Source organism: Larus michahellis, chromosome 2, assembly GCF_964199755.1.
Source record: "Larus michahellis chromosome 2, bLarMic1.1, whole genome shotgun sequence".
NCBI lineage: Eukaryota > Metazoa > Chordata > Aves > Charadriiformes > Laridae > Larus > Larus michahellis.
Window position 1 is genome coordinate 55,604,295 of NC_133897.1, and position 14,451 is coordinate 55,618,745.

At 36.8% G+C, this 14,451-nt stretch overlaps 1 protein-coding gene across 5 annotated transcripts in view; it reads right to left on the minus strand.

The window, feature by feature from the left end:
- Positions 1 to 14,451, minus strand: part of GOLGA4 (golgin A4) — a 71,771-nt gene that overhangs the window by 43,143 nt on the left and 14,177 nt on the right. For 3 of the 5 annotated variants that reach the window (XM_074575534.1, XM_074575533.1, XM_074575532.1), the window contains exons 3-7: positions 10,882 to 10,980; positions 6,265 to 6,327; positions 4,791 to 5,105; positions 2,682 to 2,729; positions 2,204 to 2,260 (exon numbers count right to left, since the gene is read on the minus strand). In XM_074575534.1, coding sequence (XP_074431635.1) covers positions 2,204 to 2,260; positions 2,682 to 2,729; positions 4,791 to 5,105; positions 6,265 to 6,327; positions 10,882 to 10,980 — 582 coding nt within the window. The remainder of the gene's footprint in view (positions 1 to 2,203; positions 2,261 to 2,681; positions 2,730 to 4,790; positions 5,106 to 6,264; positions 6,328 to 10,881; positions 10,981 to 14,451) is intronic. The other 2 variants (XM_074575536.1, XM_074575535.1) reach the window with 1 other exon arrangement.

Here is a 14,451-nt window from a genome sequence, read left to right on the forward strand (position 1 = left end):
AAACCAACACGGAAATAGTCCTCTTTAAGTCCTGAAGTCCCTTCTGATCCTTGTCTGAGAAGCAGAACACTGAAGACTGCTGCTGAGGAATTACTCTTAACAGGAAAAAAATAAGGTAATAAAAGACACGTTGATTTCCAGGGACTGTTTCACACTGTCAACTTGGCCTCAAAAGAGACAAGTTTATTCTTACATGGCCTTCTTAGAAAAAACTTGTCTGATTCAACATATTTATGGGGAAAATGGACTGTATGATGAATAAGAAGATTTTAAAAATTAATTTCTTATAACAAATTATTACATCAATGAATGATCTATTTTGTACCATTTTAGCTTCCACAATGGAAACGTAACGTTTTACCTGTAATTTTTCTTTTAAGTCTGTTTTACCTGATGCTGTAACATTTGGGCTTCTAAAAGACCAAAAAATTATTTTTTGAAGTTTTTCAATTAATAAAAAAAAAGAGAATTTCAGTGTTAGATTTGAACGAATCTTTAAATCTACAAGATTTAGAAGAGTGAAGTTAAATTTTACACCAGATATATATAAAATTTTATATATATAAAAATCAGAAATATATATATATATATGAATCAGAAAGACTGTGACAGCAGAAGTGAAAGATAAGTATGCACACCCTTTTGCACAATCTAAAGCTTTAACTCTGCTACATATATGCCTTCCAAACCTTACCAAGTACCAATAAGCTAGAAAACTAAACCTACTGGAGCATGAAGATATAGACTTAACACAAAATGAGCTTCTATCATTTGACCTTGTAGCGAACTGGAAAAAAAAAAAAACAAACCAAAAAAGACATTGGCAAGCCAATTTTGTCAGTAATGTTATGTTTTCCCCTCCTATGGGCTGAGAGTTTAGCTTAGGACAGGGCGACAGCCCAGGTGCGGGCTCTCAGACGAGCACAGCAAACCCAGCGCTCTCTCCCACTGTTCTCAGCTGGTGGGGGAGAAGCAGCACGGATCCGAACCAAAATGCTGGCACACACAATTCACAGTCTGCTCACCTGGATTACACCCCGCATCGCTGAAGCAGAGCGCCCCACAATTTGCCAGTGACCTCTTTTGAAATGACTGGCTGCCCGACTGGTCACACAGGGGCACCCCTTGCGGGTGAGCATGAGCCTCAGGTACATGCACGTCCAGATGCTCACAGTCACTGTTCCTTGCCCTCAAGGGACCGACCTCGGCCCCTGTCTGCGGGCAAGATGCACAAGCTGCCTGGAGCTAGTCTGCCTTCAGGCAGAGGTGGGACTTTGCCACGGTCTGATGGCTCCTGCAACCTCCTTGCCAGCGCTACTGCTCAGCACAGCACATGCTAAAAACAGGAGAGCAGCCACCAAGAAAGCCCGTGGCTTTGAGCGAGGTGGTACCCAGCCCCCGAGTGAGGCAAGATCATGGGCAGAGAGGCCCTCAGACACCCGTCTCCAAACCTGATGCTGGACTAGGTCCTGGGGCAGTAAAAAGGCTTCAGCTTCACATTCTGCTTCACTAGGGTTTAAAAATAGGGATTTTGTGAGCTTGCTTTTTTAATTTGCTCTGCCTGGTAATTTGTACATGCCTTTTAATTAAGCCCAAGGTGTTTATTATCAATACCAAATACATGAGAGCTTCCCCTTTTCATTTCACTGTAACGTAAGGAGACAATAATCATAACACAACCTTCATGATTTTATGATTGAAATCAAACTATAGTACAAATCCATAAAAACAATGTAAATATTATAACCGAGATCAAGATGAGCATTTTTTAAAATTTAATCCTAATTTTTTTTATTGATAGTCATTAAAATATTTATTAAAAAGTGCTTATTACTTGCATTTGCCTAACATTAATATTTCTTAATACTAGAAGAACAACAAATTGCACAGGGACAGGTACTGCTAAGGCCCAACAGTAGTGCAAGAACCACACACATTTCTACCAATTTCACAATGAAGGGAAAAGCAGTTCAGTCAATATGATGAACTGATGAATTGTCTTAGAGTAAGACAATAAGGTGCTGAATGGGAAACAAGTCGGAGAAATAACCCCATATAAACAAATTAAAACAAGCAGTAAAAAAACCCTGCTGCGTGATAGAAAATATTTTGTAAAGTGAACAAAAAAAATCAAAAGGTAGGCAGAGAAAGATGCTATGTATGTGTGGTATAAAGTAAATATTCAATCAATAAAGGAATTTACCTCTCTCAGTTCTCCAATTCTGCGAAGTGCTTTATCCTGACTTTGACTCAGAATGCCCTTAAAAAAAAGGAAGAATAAACATCAGGCGTATTTAATGTAACTTTATGTATAAAGTATAAATAAATTAATAGAATTCTATTTCAGCAGAAGCACTCATGATTTGTATTTCTCTTTCAACTCAAACTTGATGGGTAAATGTTATCATAAACGGCCAACTGTGGGTTGGCAATCTATCACCTGAATTCAGCTGATGCAATAAAAAAGGCTGGAGTACAATAGCTTCACAGTTATTTTGACAAACCAATATTAGCTTGGCTTCCTTAGAAATCCTAGCTAAGAAAGTGTCTTTTGTTATACACACACACAAAATATATTATGTAAACACACACACAATGCGCTGAAAATTAAATCTGTACTTGCACTACACGTTTAAGATTCAGAAAAGCACTCAGGTAAGAGGATGAAAAGTAATGCTTACCTGTAGCTTCTTCTTCTCCCGCTGGATAACTTGATAAGCAGACACTAGCTAAAATATAGAAATGAGGTATAACGATGATAATGCATCCGCTTACAGGTATCAAAATAATTTGCGTAGTTGTATCACAATCTGCATTTTCAAACTCTTTACTTCCCTTGAGAAAGCTATTGTGACAGAAACATACTTAAATTTTCCCAGTGTTTCCTTTTTCCATTTATAAAGTATCTCCAATGTGTTAAAAAAATAAAAGCCGACATGACAAAACAATGAGGTTACTCTGCGTTCATGCAGAGTTTTCCCTTCACTAAAAAGACCTCTAAGCACAGCCATGCTTCAATACAGGCAGTCAAAAACCCAACTGCATCAGAAAGTTACATCCCAGACAGCCCCTCCGCAGGGATGTACGTTTGTAAGGCTACACGTCCCAGAGAGCTTAGCTAAAATTAACTTTACCATGAGTATGCATTAAAAAATACACTTACAAGTCCAGCAAAAAAAGATCTGTGTAATACTGAATGCTCTCATTCCATGTGCTTTGCACATACCCAGCAGACAAAGAAAGACTGGAAGTGGACAATATTTCTCATTGTAAGCTGACAAAAGGACTTAATGAATAACTGCACAATTTAGTTTAATTAAAAATTTGTTCACAATTGCCTAAGCCGTCCAAAGCTGAAGTAGCATAATGGCACTTGGAACTAGAATATTCCATTTTCAAATTGCTGAAACATTAAAGGAAAACAAATCCAAAACACCAAAACTAGAAATCTCTAAGCCAAAAGATAGCTTCAAATTCTTATTTTGAATAAATTAGGATTTTTCAGTATTCTGTATTACCTTTAATTTCCAAGTCATACTTATCTTGCACTTAAAAGAAAACTAAAACTACCATATATTTTGAGATGCTAACTTTGTATCCTACTTTAAATGAGAAAAAAATTTTACATCCTAAATTCCCATTATATACCGAAACTACTTTCTTCAAAGCTCCAACAAAACAATTTTTTTCCATCTGAATTAAAGAAACTCACCAAACCAGAAAAAACCCAGACCTTTTTGATAAAGAAAATAAAGACTTGCTGGACAGACTACACCAAAAAAACCAAACCAAAACAAAAAACCCAAACCCAAGAAACACCACACCAAACCAAAACAAACCTACAAACTGAAGAATTTTCATTTTGGCAACACTGTTTACATAAACTTTTAAAAAATGTATCTTACTATACTAGCCAGAAGAGAATGAAAAATAAATGGGAGACAGCAATTCCTGAATTAATGGAAGACTACTGTTTTTTCAGGCATATGCTGAATACTGCAATTACTTTATACGTATTTTAGATTCCAGGGATTTTGACACTAATAGTCAAAAGTCTGCACAGGAATTTTTGTATTTGAGGGCAGCAAACGTTTAAATAACTGTAAAAAACAGTGCAAATGGCCAGTTTAAAATGCAAAACATACACATACTTTAAAAAAAAAAATAAAATCCACCACCATCACTTTTCCCAACAATTTGGAAAATGAGTAGCAAAACTACTTATATCATTGGTTTTCACTAAAATAGCAAAATAAATAGTTGTTGAATGAAATCCTTCCAGGGAATACCTGGATAGTATGGGGAATAAAACTTATTTATTGAAAACAAAATGCTTGCCCGTCACATGTCCATGGAATACACATTGTATTGTATGTATACATACACTGTACTTCAAGAACAAGTTTCAGAAGAAAAGTAAATTTGCTGTCATGTGAGTAGAAGCCATGCTCACCTCTGTACTGAACTCCACCCCTTGCTACGGGCTCTCAGCAGAAACCATCATAGGCCTACTTTGTATAACTACAAATTCATCCCTATTAGTGACAACATGAAATTATTTACAAACAAGAGAAGAAAATTATTTGCGTATTTAACTACCAGAAAAAATATTTGGCCCATCTAGGCCAAAAACAACAAGACTTACAACAATAACTTAACTTTCATGTTAGCTGTAAGTTGACCCATTTGCTCCAAACAGGAAAACAAAAAGATTATCCACTACCACAGTATCTGTTAGCCTCATCTTTTTCCCCTCTCCGCCCAGGTAAGTAGGTAACAACATTGCCTACCTCTGAGTATTTTCCCCTATAGTTGCCTAAACTGCGCTCCATTCTGCGCAGCCGTTGCAGCAACTGCTCTTTGCTGAGGCTGTCCATATTTCCCGGAGGCTCTTCTGTTTCACTTTCAATGTCGGATGGTGGATCAAAGGTGGGACCGGATGCATCCAAGTCCAGTCGATTCAATGAGTCTCTTGAAGAAGTTCGTACCAGGGACTCCTTAGAAGAAGAGCGGAACAGGGACTCTTTTACTGGGCTTCGGAACAAAGACTCCATGGAGGGAACTCGGAGCTGGAGCCTCTGGGCAAAAGACTGAGCGTCATTCGGCTGCAAAAAATTCAAAGCAAGTAATTACTTTTGCACTGCTTTTAGGCAGACAAACACACTAAAGCTCAAGAAACAGAGACAAGACCTGGGCAAAGGAACGACTATTACCTAACACATGCATGACACCAAACAGCTACCACTCCCTTAGAGGAATCAGCTCCTTGTGCAGAAAAATCAAGCATGCAACTACCAGATGTGGGCAATTTCAGACAGCAACTAAACCCAATAAACTACGGCTCCGATTTAAACTTCTAAAAGTATGTATTTCTGTGTAACCCCTTTGAAAAGTGAAGAATATGTAACTAAAATGAACAGTTGCATTTACCGTTGTCCCAAATTTTTTAAAAAAAATTGTGACTCACTTGATACTTTAAACAGAAGACTGTATTTATCTCAAAGACACAAAGATATTTTCCTACGATTAAGAGAACAAATTCATTGTGAAAGTCCTGGTATGATAGTTAGTTCTAGCATGCCATCTTAAACAGTTCTCTTCTCTTTTTTTATTATTTTATTTTAAAAGGCTTCGTGATTTTTACATAAAATGCTACTATTGATTTATGCGGCTAAAGTACTTATGCTGTTCCACACCAAAAAATTCTGTGCTATGGTATTGCATGCTGCTGGTGCTACAGAAGTGGTTTGAAAGCATTACTGCGCGATGCTGCCCCCACAATCAAATGTTGGGACACACGTGCTAGGAGCCACTGCTAATCCCACTCCGGCAAGCTCAACTTTTTCTGAGATATACTGAAGAATGACCTTCACCTTTATCACTAGTGTCAGTTTTTTAAGCCTATCAATTCTTTTCCTTCAGCTAGAAACTAGCTTTCTAGCCAGGCAGTGTGCCCTCTGCTTTTGAAAGCGAGGTTAACCCTCCATATCCCGTGCTGGCTGTGTCCGTGAGCAACGAGATGCTCCTCAACGCAGGCAGCTCATTGTCAGATCCTGCTAACCTGTCCCTACAAAAAAAAGCTCCACGCATCAGTGACAACACTTAATACCAGCTAATGGGATTATATACAAACAAAACATCCCGGTATCCTGACAGGCAAGTAGTTGTCATCCCTACTCCAGCATGAAGATACATACGAGGCACTCAAACCAACATAACACAAAGACAACAGGGCAGTGAAGGAGGAAACAAAACCCGCCATACCTGCGGGGAGGCTGGTTCACTTCCATTGTTTTCTGTGGATTTGGGAAGTGGTTTAGTCAAGTTCTGCAAGAGGAAAAACAACTGTGAGAAGGAATAGATGACAAGGACTGTAATTCACTTGATTGCTACAAACAGCATCTGTGTTACAAACAGCACCCTTGCCTGTGTCTTTAGTACTTTCTTTTGAATGTTTATTAAGATGTCTTCATGCAAACAAGCTAGTTTGTTAAATTCAAAACAGATTGCTGCAATATACAGAACTACAAAGCAGCTATGTGTGCATGGATTAGTATGAGACATCTGCAAATGCTGACATCTCCAATTAAATTATTCATAATGATTATTTATGTAATGTTTATGCACAAATCAAAGAAACACCAAAAAGACAAAATGATAGCAGGAAAAATCTAATTGATGACCAGTGGTGTTTACAGCCAACAGGAGTAAGAGTGGAACCGCACTGTCTTTCTCTGTTTAAGTACATTTTGGGGGGGCTGCAGGGGAAACGGCCTGGAAAAAAAGTGACGGTAACAGGCTGTTTAAGACTCCAAACAAGCACAGGAAGAAAATCACTTTCAGAAAAAACATCCTGTGCAAAATTTCACTTGTACATTCCTTTGCAATCCCAAACAAAGAAAAAGCAAACAAATAAGAAAAACTTCCCCAAACCCCAAACAAATACAACAAAAAAAAATACAGTTTTGGTTGGTTTGGCTTTTTTTTTTTTTTAAACAGAGTTCAGACATTTCTGCACTTAGTCTGTCTATCCTCCTTTTCCTATTTCCTGTGTTCAGGTGTTTTCTAACCTGTACAAATCCAGACGGTTTTCTGCTGTTTAAACCAGGTCAAACTGAAGTAGCAAAATATGCTAGAAACCACCTTGGATATGAATTTTTTTTCCAAGAGAAGCAAAACACTAAGATATATCAAACAAAGTATGAGGAATTTGGCTAAAAGCAGCGTAACTTAATTTTTAATCAAGATGTACCCTGATAGGTATACGCGAGCTGTAAAATCTAAGGTGTATATACAACTAAAATATCAATCATAATAATCCATGTATCTGCTACATAATTACACCAACAGCTTCTACCCTGTGCAGATATGCAGATAAGCATACATAAACGAAGAGGAAGAATAATTCAGTGTAAAAGGGCTTCAGAAAGGCTCGATGTAGAAAAAGCCTAAGGCAGTACAAAAATGCCGCATAAGAAAGAAATCCAGACGGTTAAGGAAGCCAGAGAAATAAGCAGTCACCCAGATTCAGACAGAGCGAAATGAGCAATAACCAGCCATACAAGAAGTCTGTTTGGATTTGGCAACTGCGCTTCACCTGGCTTGAACAAAATGTGCAGTCTGCTTCACAGCACTATCCTGTTGCAGTGGATTTGTTCCTACTGGATTAAGAACTCTTTCTGGGTTTTAAACTAAAGCACTCCTACGTTTTATTCTTGGCCTCATCACCTGCTCTTTTTCATTTCCTAACTGTAAAGTTAATAATAAGGGTAACCCAAATAAAAATTTATCTTCTGCTTTGCAATTTACAAAGCATCTACTGTGCTAGTACTGGACTGACAACAGACGAAGATGAATACTTTACCAGGAATTACAAACTAACTATAAACTCTTCTTTCAAAAATCATATATTCTGATGCCCATAGGAAACTATGGAAGGTTTATAAGAATTCTTATTGATAAGAATAATTTAATAATATTTAAGATCTAATTTAAAACACGAGATTAAGTAGATTTATTAAATCTTACAAGGTGTTTATGAATATAAAAAACATGGATGCTGGTCTTTTCTATCAAGATCCTTAAAGAGCTGCCATTTAAGGATCTATGAAGATCCCTTTAAAAATGGCCATTTCAAAACTAAAACTAATGCCGCCACTTTAAAAATTTTCCTGTTAATTGTGCTGACATCTCTGTATTCAGTCTGTGTGAACAAAAGCAGAACTTTTATTCGGGATTAGACTTCCTATTGACATAAAGCATAAAAGGGATACGCTGGTAATCTTTTATACAGAAACTGGACCACCACAGGTATCTAGCTGCTGCAATTCTAAATCACTGTGCTCTAGGGCAAAGGGTCATATTCTGATGTCCACACAGCGAAAGGTAAGCATGAATGGAAGTTGCTATTTAAAGTAGGGATTCAAGAGGCTTTGAAGAGCTTAAAAGCCTTAGAATTTCATAAGCCTTAAGAGATATTTCAGCAAAACTAGAATCACAGAGCTCAGGCTGGCGGTTTGGAAGTCTTGAAACCAGCAGAGTTACATAGGGATTCTAGAGAGCAACAGAAGTGTTTCCTCCATGAACCCACAGAACATACACAACTTTATCCGCTACACTTACAATCTCTAATAAAAAGGTTGCTTTTTGTTATTAAGATGTATAAACCAGAGCTCAGTTTTAACTGGAGTACGTTAGGGTGTTCTAGTGACATCTGTACTTCCTTACTTCCCTATTTCTGAAATGCGAACTAATTAATCTTATTTATTTCTCAAAGGTATAAACAGATTTGTAAACCTAAAGAATGAAAGCTTAAGTGTCTGCATTTAAAAACATTTTACTGTTCTCCCTCCTTCTCAGGTATTCCAAAATGGAGTAAATTATAGAGGAAGGAAGAAGATCTTAGTAGACGTTTTCTTCCCTCGTTTTCCTTTAAAAAAACCTCTCTGTCCAAGAATATTTGAACTGTTTCTTCATGCAACAAAACCCACGCATCTTAGTAAAGATTTTATACTAACTTCATCTATGCCACAATTACAGTCACTTCTCTAGGATGCTCACTGTATTGGAACAGACGTCACCTGCACACACACAGTTAAAATACTGGCCTGTTTTAGCAGAATTAATACACATTTGTGTGTGTTGATGAAACTTTCCCTCTCCTGCACCTTCAGATTACCTTGGTTTCCCAAATGTATAAAATAGTTTTTAAACATATATTTCTATATAATCAGCCCTCCTCTTCCCTGTAAACTTTTACATCATCGTTTTCTCCCTCTGATTCTTACTGTGAGAGTACAGCTCTAGAGCTTTCAAAAACTTCAGAAAACAAGATCGGTTTTACAGGTAATGTATTATTAATACACATTGGTATCACATTAATGATAGCTCTTACATTATAATTATTTACCATGTATGCAGTCTTCTATATAAATACGCAAGTCAGCAATTCCTGCCACTAAAGTATATACTAAAAGATAATAGAAAGGAAATATTTGAGCACTCACAGAAATATGTCTTTTGAAATGCAAATGTACTAGGGATATTCTGCAGTGTAGTAAAAAACAGCCCGCAACTGTTAACTGATGGAAGTGTAGAAAAGCTTAATTAAATTTGCAGTGAAACTTTTAAGTAGTGATCACTGGACCTGTAATATGGTCAAAATACCTAGAACTGAAAAAAAAAAAAAAAAACCCAAAAAACAAAAAACACTGTAGTAACTGATTCAAATATACAGATTTCAGCACAGTCTGAATATTTTCTTTGCTCCCAATGAAAAATTTCAATCTTGAGAACATCATGACTGAGCTAGTAATGAATCTGTGCTCTAAGTGCACGTTTTAAACAAGTATAACCCTTTACGAAAAATTAAGACTTTCCACAGATCACCTTTTTAATCACCGTTTCAGTCCAATCTTGCTTAGTTTGAGAGAGATAATTCCAACACAACATGGTGTGTTGTGCTACGTCCATCTGCTTATCAAATTTCTATCCTGCTACAGCTTTATTTACTTGTCATTTTCAGCTTCTGCATGAGCAACAAAAAAGCACTTGCTAAACTGGAAAAGCAAAGTAATCACGAAGTACTAGGACAAGCTGGGACTCTAAAAAACACTGTGTTTTGGATCACTATAGACTTCAAGAATGCCATGCCTCTGAAGCATGTGAAAGATGCCATCCCTGTTCTGTGACGATAATAAGAAGAACACAGCTTTGTACGTGCAGGTGTTAAAAAGTAGAAGGCTGCTTTCCTCCCTATGCCTCCTTCCTTTTCTCCACTCTTTTCTTTCTTCTCACTGACCTCCACTTGTATACTGTGAAAACACCATTTCCAAGCAAAGAAAACTATAATAATAGCTGCCAGGGTATCAATGAAAAGTAGCTGAATTTCAGTGTCTATGTGAGATAATTATTTCCTGCTACCATTAGTAGTAAATGACATTGTGAAGCTTTCACTGTACACAGCAAAAAGCATGTAACTTTTAGTGAAAAACAATCTCAGTGTTTATCATATCCATTTATCTTGAAATACACACAGACATACATAAAAATGAAGACTTCCAATGGCATTAATGAATTCTAAGCAACAAACACACAAACTTGTGCAACAGTTATTTAGAAGTTGTGTAGAGTATGGTTACCTGTATAACAGAAAAACGTGTTAAATTTTTTTTTACGTTACAATAAATTCACGTCATACAGCACACCAGCCAGGAGCTACCAAGGTACTACCTCCGTGAAATTTAGTGCAGGGTTAGCAACAGGGTCGTTAAGATAGATGCCTTTGTGAGAACAAGCCACAAGCAACACTAGGTTTGCCTTCTAGTACAGTACTCTCCTCCCCCTGCTAAAGGCATCACTAAGAGGGGTGGGAGGACTCACCACACCGTCACTCTGTGGCTTAGGTTGTTTGGTGGGATCCAAAGCAAAGATAGTATACTCAGAGAGAAAAGCAGGTTCTGCTATCATCCCGGCTAGCAGCTGTCGTTCAATGCAAAAAGTAGGAAAATGAAAATAAATCAAGTAATAAGGTCAAGAACTTTGCATGATTTTACTCATTTTTTCCACACTCTTAAAAACATTGTAATTATGAGACAACAAATATTGATAGAGGCAGGATGTAACCAGAAAATATGCATTAGATCAATTCAGAACAGCCAAAATATAAATTTTGATCATTTAGAAGTAAAGAAACACACAAATAAAAAAAAAAATCCTAGTTTAGCCAAGGACAAAGACAATGTTTCAGGCACTGACAGGTTTTTTGTGTTTGTTTTTTTTTTTTTTAAACTTCTGTGGATGACTTATCTTCAAATACCACTGAGCCTTCTCTGCTCTCAGTTATGTGTGAAAAACTTGTTATTCTAAAAATTCTATCAGTATTTCAGTTACAAACAACATAAATTGCATGCTTTTGACTATTTATCTTCTAGTGCTCTTATACACTAGAATTCTAATTATATTAAAAAAAATCCTTACAAAATTTTTCTATCTACTAGCAGACTATTTTGTAAAAACACCGCAAGTTGAATTAGCCATTTTATCAAGTCAGAGTTAAGGAAGAGATTTAAATTCCTAGAGCAGAAAAACATGAAGAGAAAGAGACTGGAATTTGAATTCAAAATGGATATGGATATGTACATGTAATGTAATGCAATCGAATGCTGTTACGATGCTGTAACAGATTTTTAAAAAAAAACAAAAAACAAAAAACAAAAACAAAAACACAACACACACCAAAACCAACCACTACAAAACTGTGAACTGCCTTCACAGCCAGGGTATCTGCAGAGAACTAATTCTAAAATTTATGCCCAACTTTTACTTCTCAAACTGGTAAGCAGAGTGACAATTAATTCTGACTTCTATTATTCAACTGCCCTTGTCACGGCATTCCCAAAGCTGGCATGCGACAAGTGCTCCAATAGTTCACTTGATTTGTGAAGAACTAGCTAGGGTCTGAGAAACTCGGGTGAAACTGCTCACTTTTAAGGCACTACAAAAACGAGCTAACAGAAGAGACGGTTCCATTTCTCCTGCTCCCAATCTTATTTCCCATGGCCTGGACACACTTGCCCAAGTGCATCCACTGTGGTTGCAGCCACATTCTGAGTTTGGTCAGGTCATCAGGCGCTCTCCCTCAGCCTGTTAGAAGTATAATTCCTAAGAGTAAGCTGTGTTAAAGCTCCTGCTATATATTTATTCAGGTATGTAAAACCCAGGTAAGTTTCTTTCCTCATCTGAGCTTTTTGGCAAAACAAAAAGAAGGAAGCTGAGAAGCGTTAATGATTCCAGAAAATTTTCGTTAAGTGGTGACGGCTGGAGAGGCACATAGCCTTGGCCATGCTATGCATTTTGTATTTCTTGAAAGGGTATATGCCAGAAAAAGAAATGGCAAATACTATGTAGACACAAGTGTACAAACATACAACAAGCAAACCTGATGGCCACGTGATTTAGAAGCATGCAAATTCTCAACCACAAATAAAATGATGAAATCTTTAAGATAAAAATTACTTTGTATGTTTAGAGAAGACACAGTTTGCAAAGCACTCATAAATGGATTATGGCGAATATTATTAACCAAAAGATTACGAACATTTTCAACATGTAACATGTATTATCTTCAGCTTAGTTAAGTCACTTTTAAAAACATGACCATTAAGAACTCCAGTAATCACAGATGGTTCAAATTATTTCTTCATAGTAACAGTATGCTAATGTTTGCTTCTCAAAATACTAAATTGTGACATTTCACCATAGCATTATTTTGCTTAATCCTAAATCCATCAAAAAGTACACCAAGCAACTTGCATTAAAAACAATTCCTATTGAATCTCTAACAAGTTAGTACACTTCACCCAAATTAAAAAAAAAAGAAAAAAAAAAGACTGTCAGTACGTTCAACATCCATGAAATGATATATTTTCAGTCATCCCCTGACCATTGTCAAGTTCTAACAGAAGGCTTAGACAAGTCTTTCGCAAAACATTAATTACAAACCCCAAAACATATGGGTAAGATGGCAAAGAGCTTTAAACCATGGAAAGAGTTAATTTTAAAAATCCACTCAAAACTACCTGGTAGACAAGCAATAGGGAGTGTATGTAACTGCTTTTTAGCAAGATCAGAAAATCAAGTTATCCAGAGCCTAAAATATGCCAATCCACGTTACTAACTGTTACGGTGTTGAGAAAAAGAAAAAAAGCCTATGAATAAAAACCGATGCAGCGTTGCTTGAGTTTGCAGATGTACAACTCCAGGGTCTCTATCATAACTAATGCTTACACAAGCAAAAGAATACAATTAACAACACTGTTGAGTTTCACAGATGTGAGTCAGAACCCTGATGCAAGAACATCACTAAATCATCTCAGCTTCACCCTACAGTTGCTTGAGTAAAGGCGTGCACAAAAGGGAAGGAGCTAACCCTACAAATAAAGTAGGGCAGAAGACAACAATACTGAGGCAGAACAGTAACCACTGTATCAAAAAGAAATAGCAAAATATTTTCTTCCCAGTAGCCAAGACAAGAGTTTAACACGTCAAATAGCCACCAAAGACAGAATATACTCAGACGTGGTCCAAGAGTGATATTTCCATAGCACATTTAGAACTGGCTGCATCTTCTCATTAGTGAATTCATCCTCCATTCTTGGATGTTGGGTGCCCAACAGTGAAAAATATTTAAATACTTGCTTACAGTGTTTTTGTTACTCCAGCAGCTCATTACCTGCTAAGTTTTTACAGCTAAATTATAGGCAGAGTTGTCTAATGAGTCCTATAATTACACTACCTAATGCTTTCCAACATATACATGTGTTTTTACCTGCACTTTTTAATTTTTTTAATCAGCTATTCAGTAGGGCTTTAAAACTAGCTGTCTCATTAACTTGGGGAGGGGAGGTGGTATTAAAAGTCACTAAAAATGATTCACCTATGTCTGGAAAAAAGTCAAGAAACAACCTGCTGGTCTGCCAAAATTAAACGGATATCAGTATTTCCACAATGGCTTATTGCACTTCGGGATCTGGCCTAAAATCCACTCTGAATTATCTTAGCTTCAGAAACATCAAATATATCAGGTGCTATACTGTCTAATGTACTACTAGTGCCACATTAGCGCTATATCATTAATGCAATCAATAAAACTAGACAAGCAGGGAATCCAACTGGGCTGAAGCATACAGGAAACAGACAGAATGTGCAACGATGTAAATAATCCTTTAACTAACCTTTTCTAATCCTCTGAATGCCATCAAATCACACTTGAGGCTTGCTATAGAAATCCTACTAAGATCTTCCAACATTCTGTTTCAAACATAGTCCAGGGTAAATGAACTCCCTACCCCATACTGACCTTAATCTCAGGCACCAAATTAAGGCTATGATATTGCTGATCTTTTGTCACATTATTTAACTCCTTTTCTTTGCAAGTAAAATCATACTAAC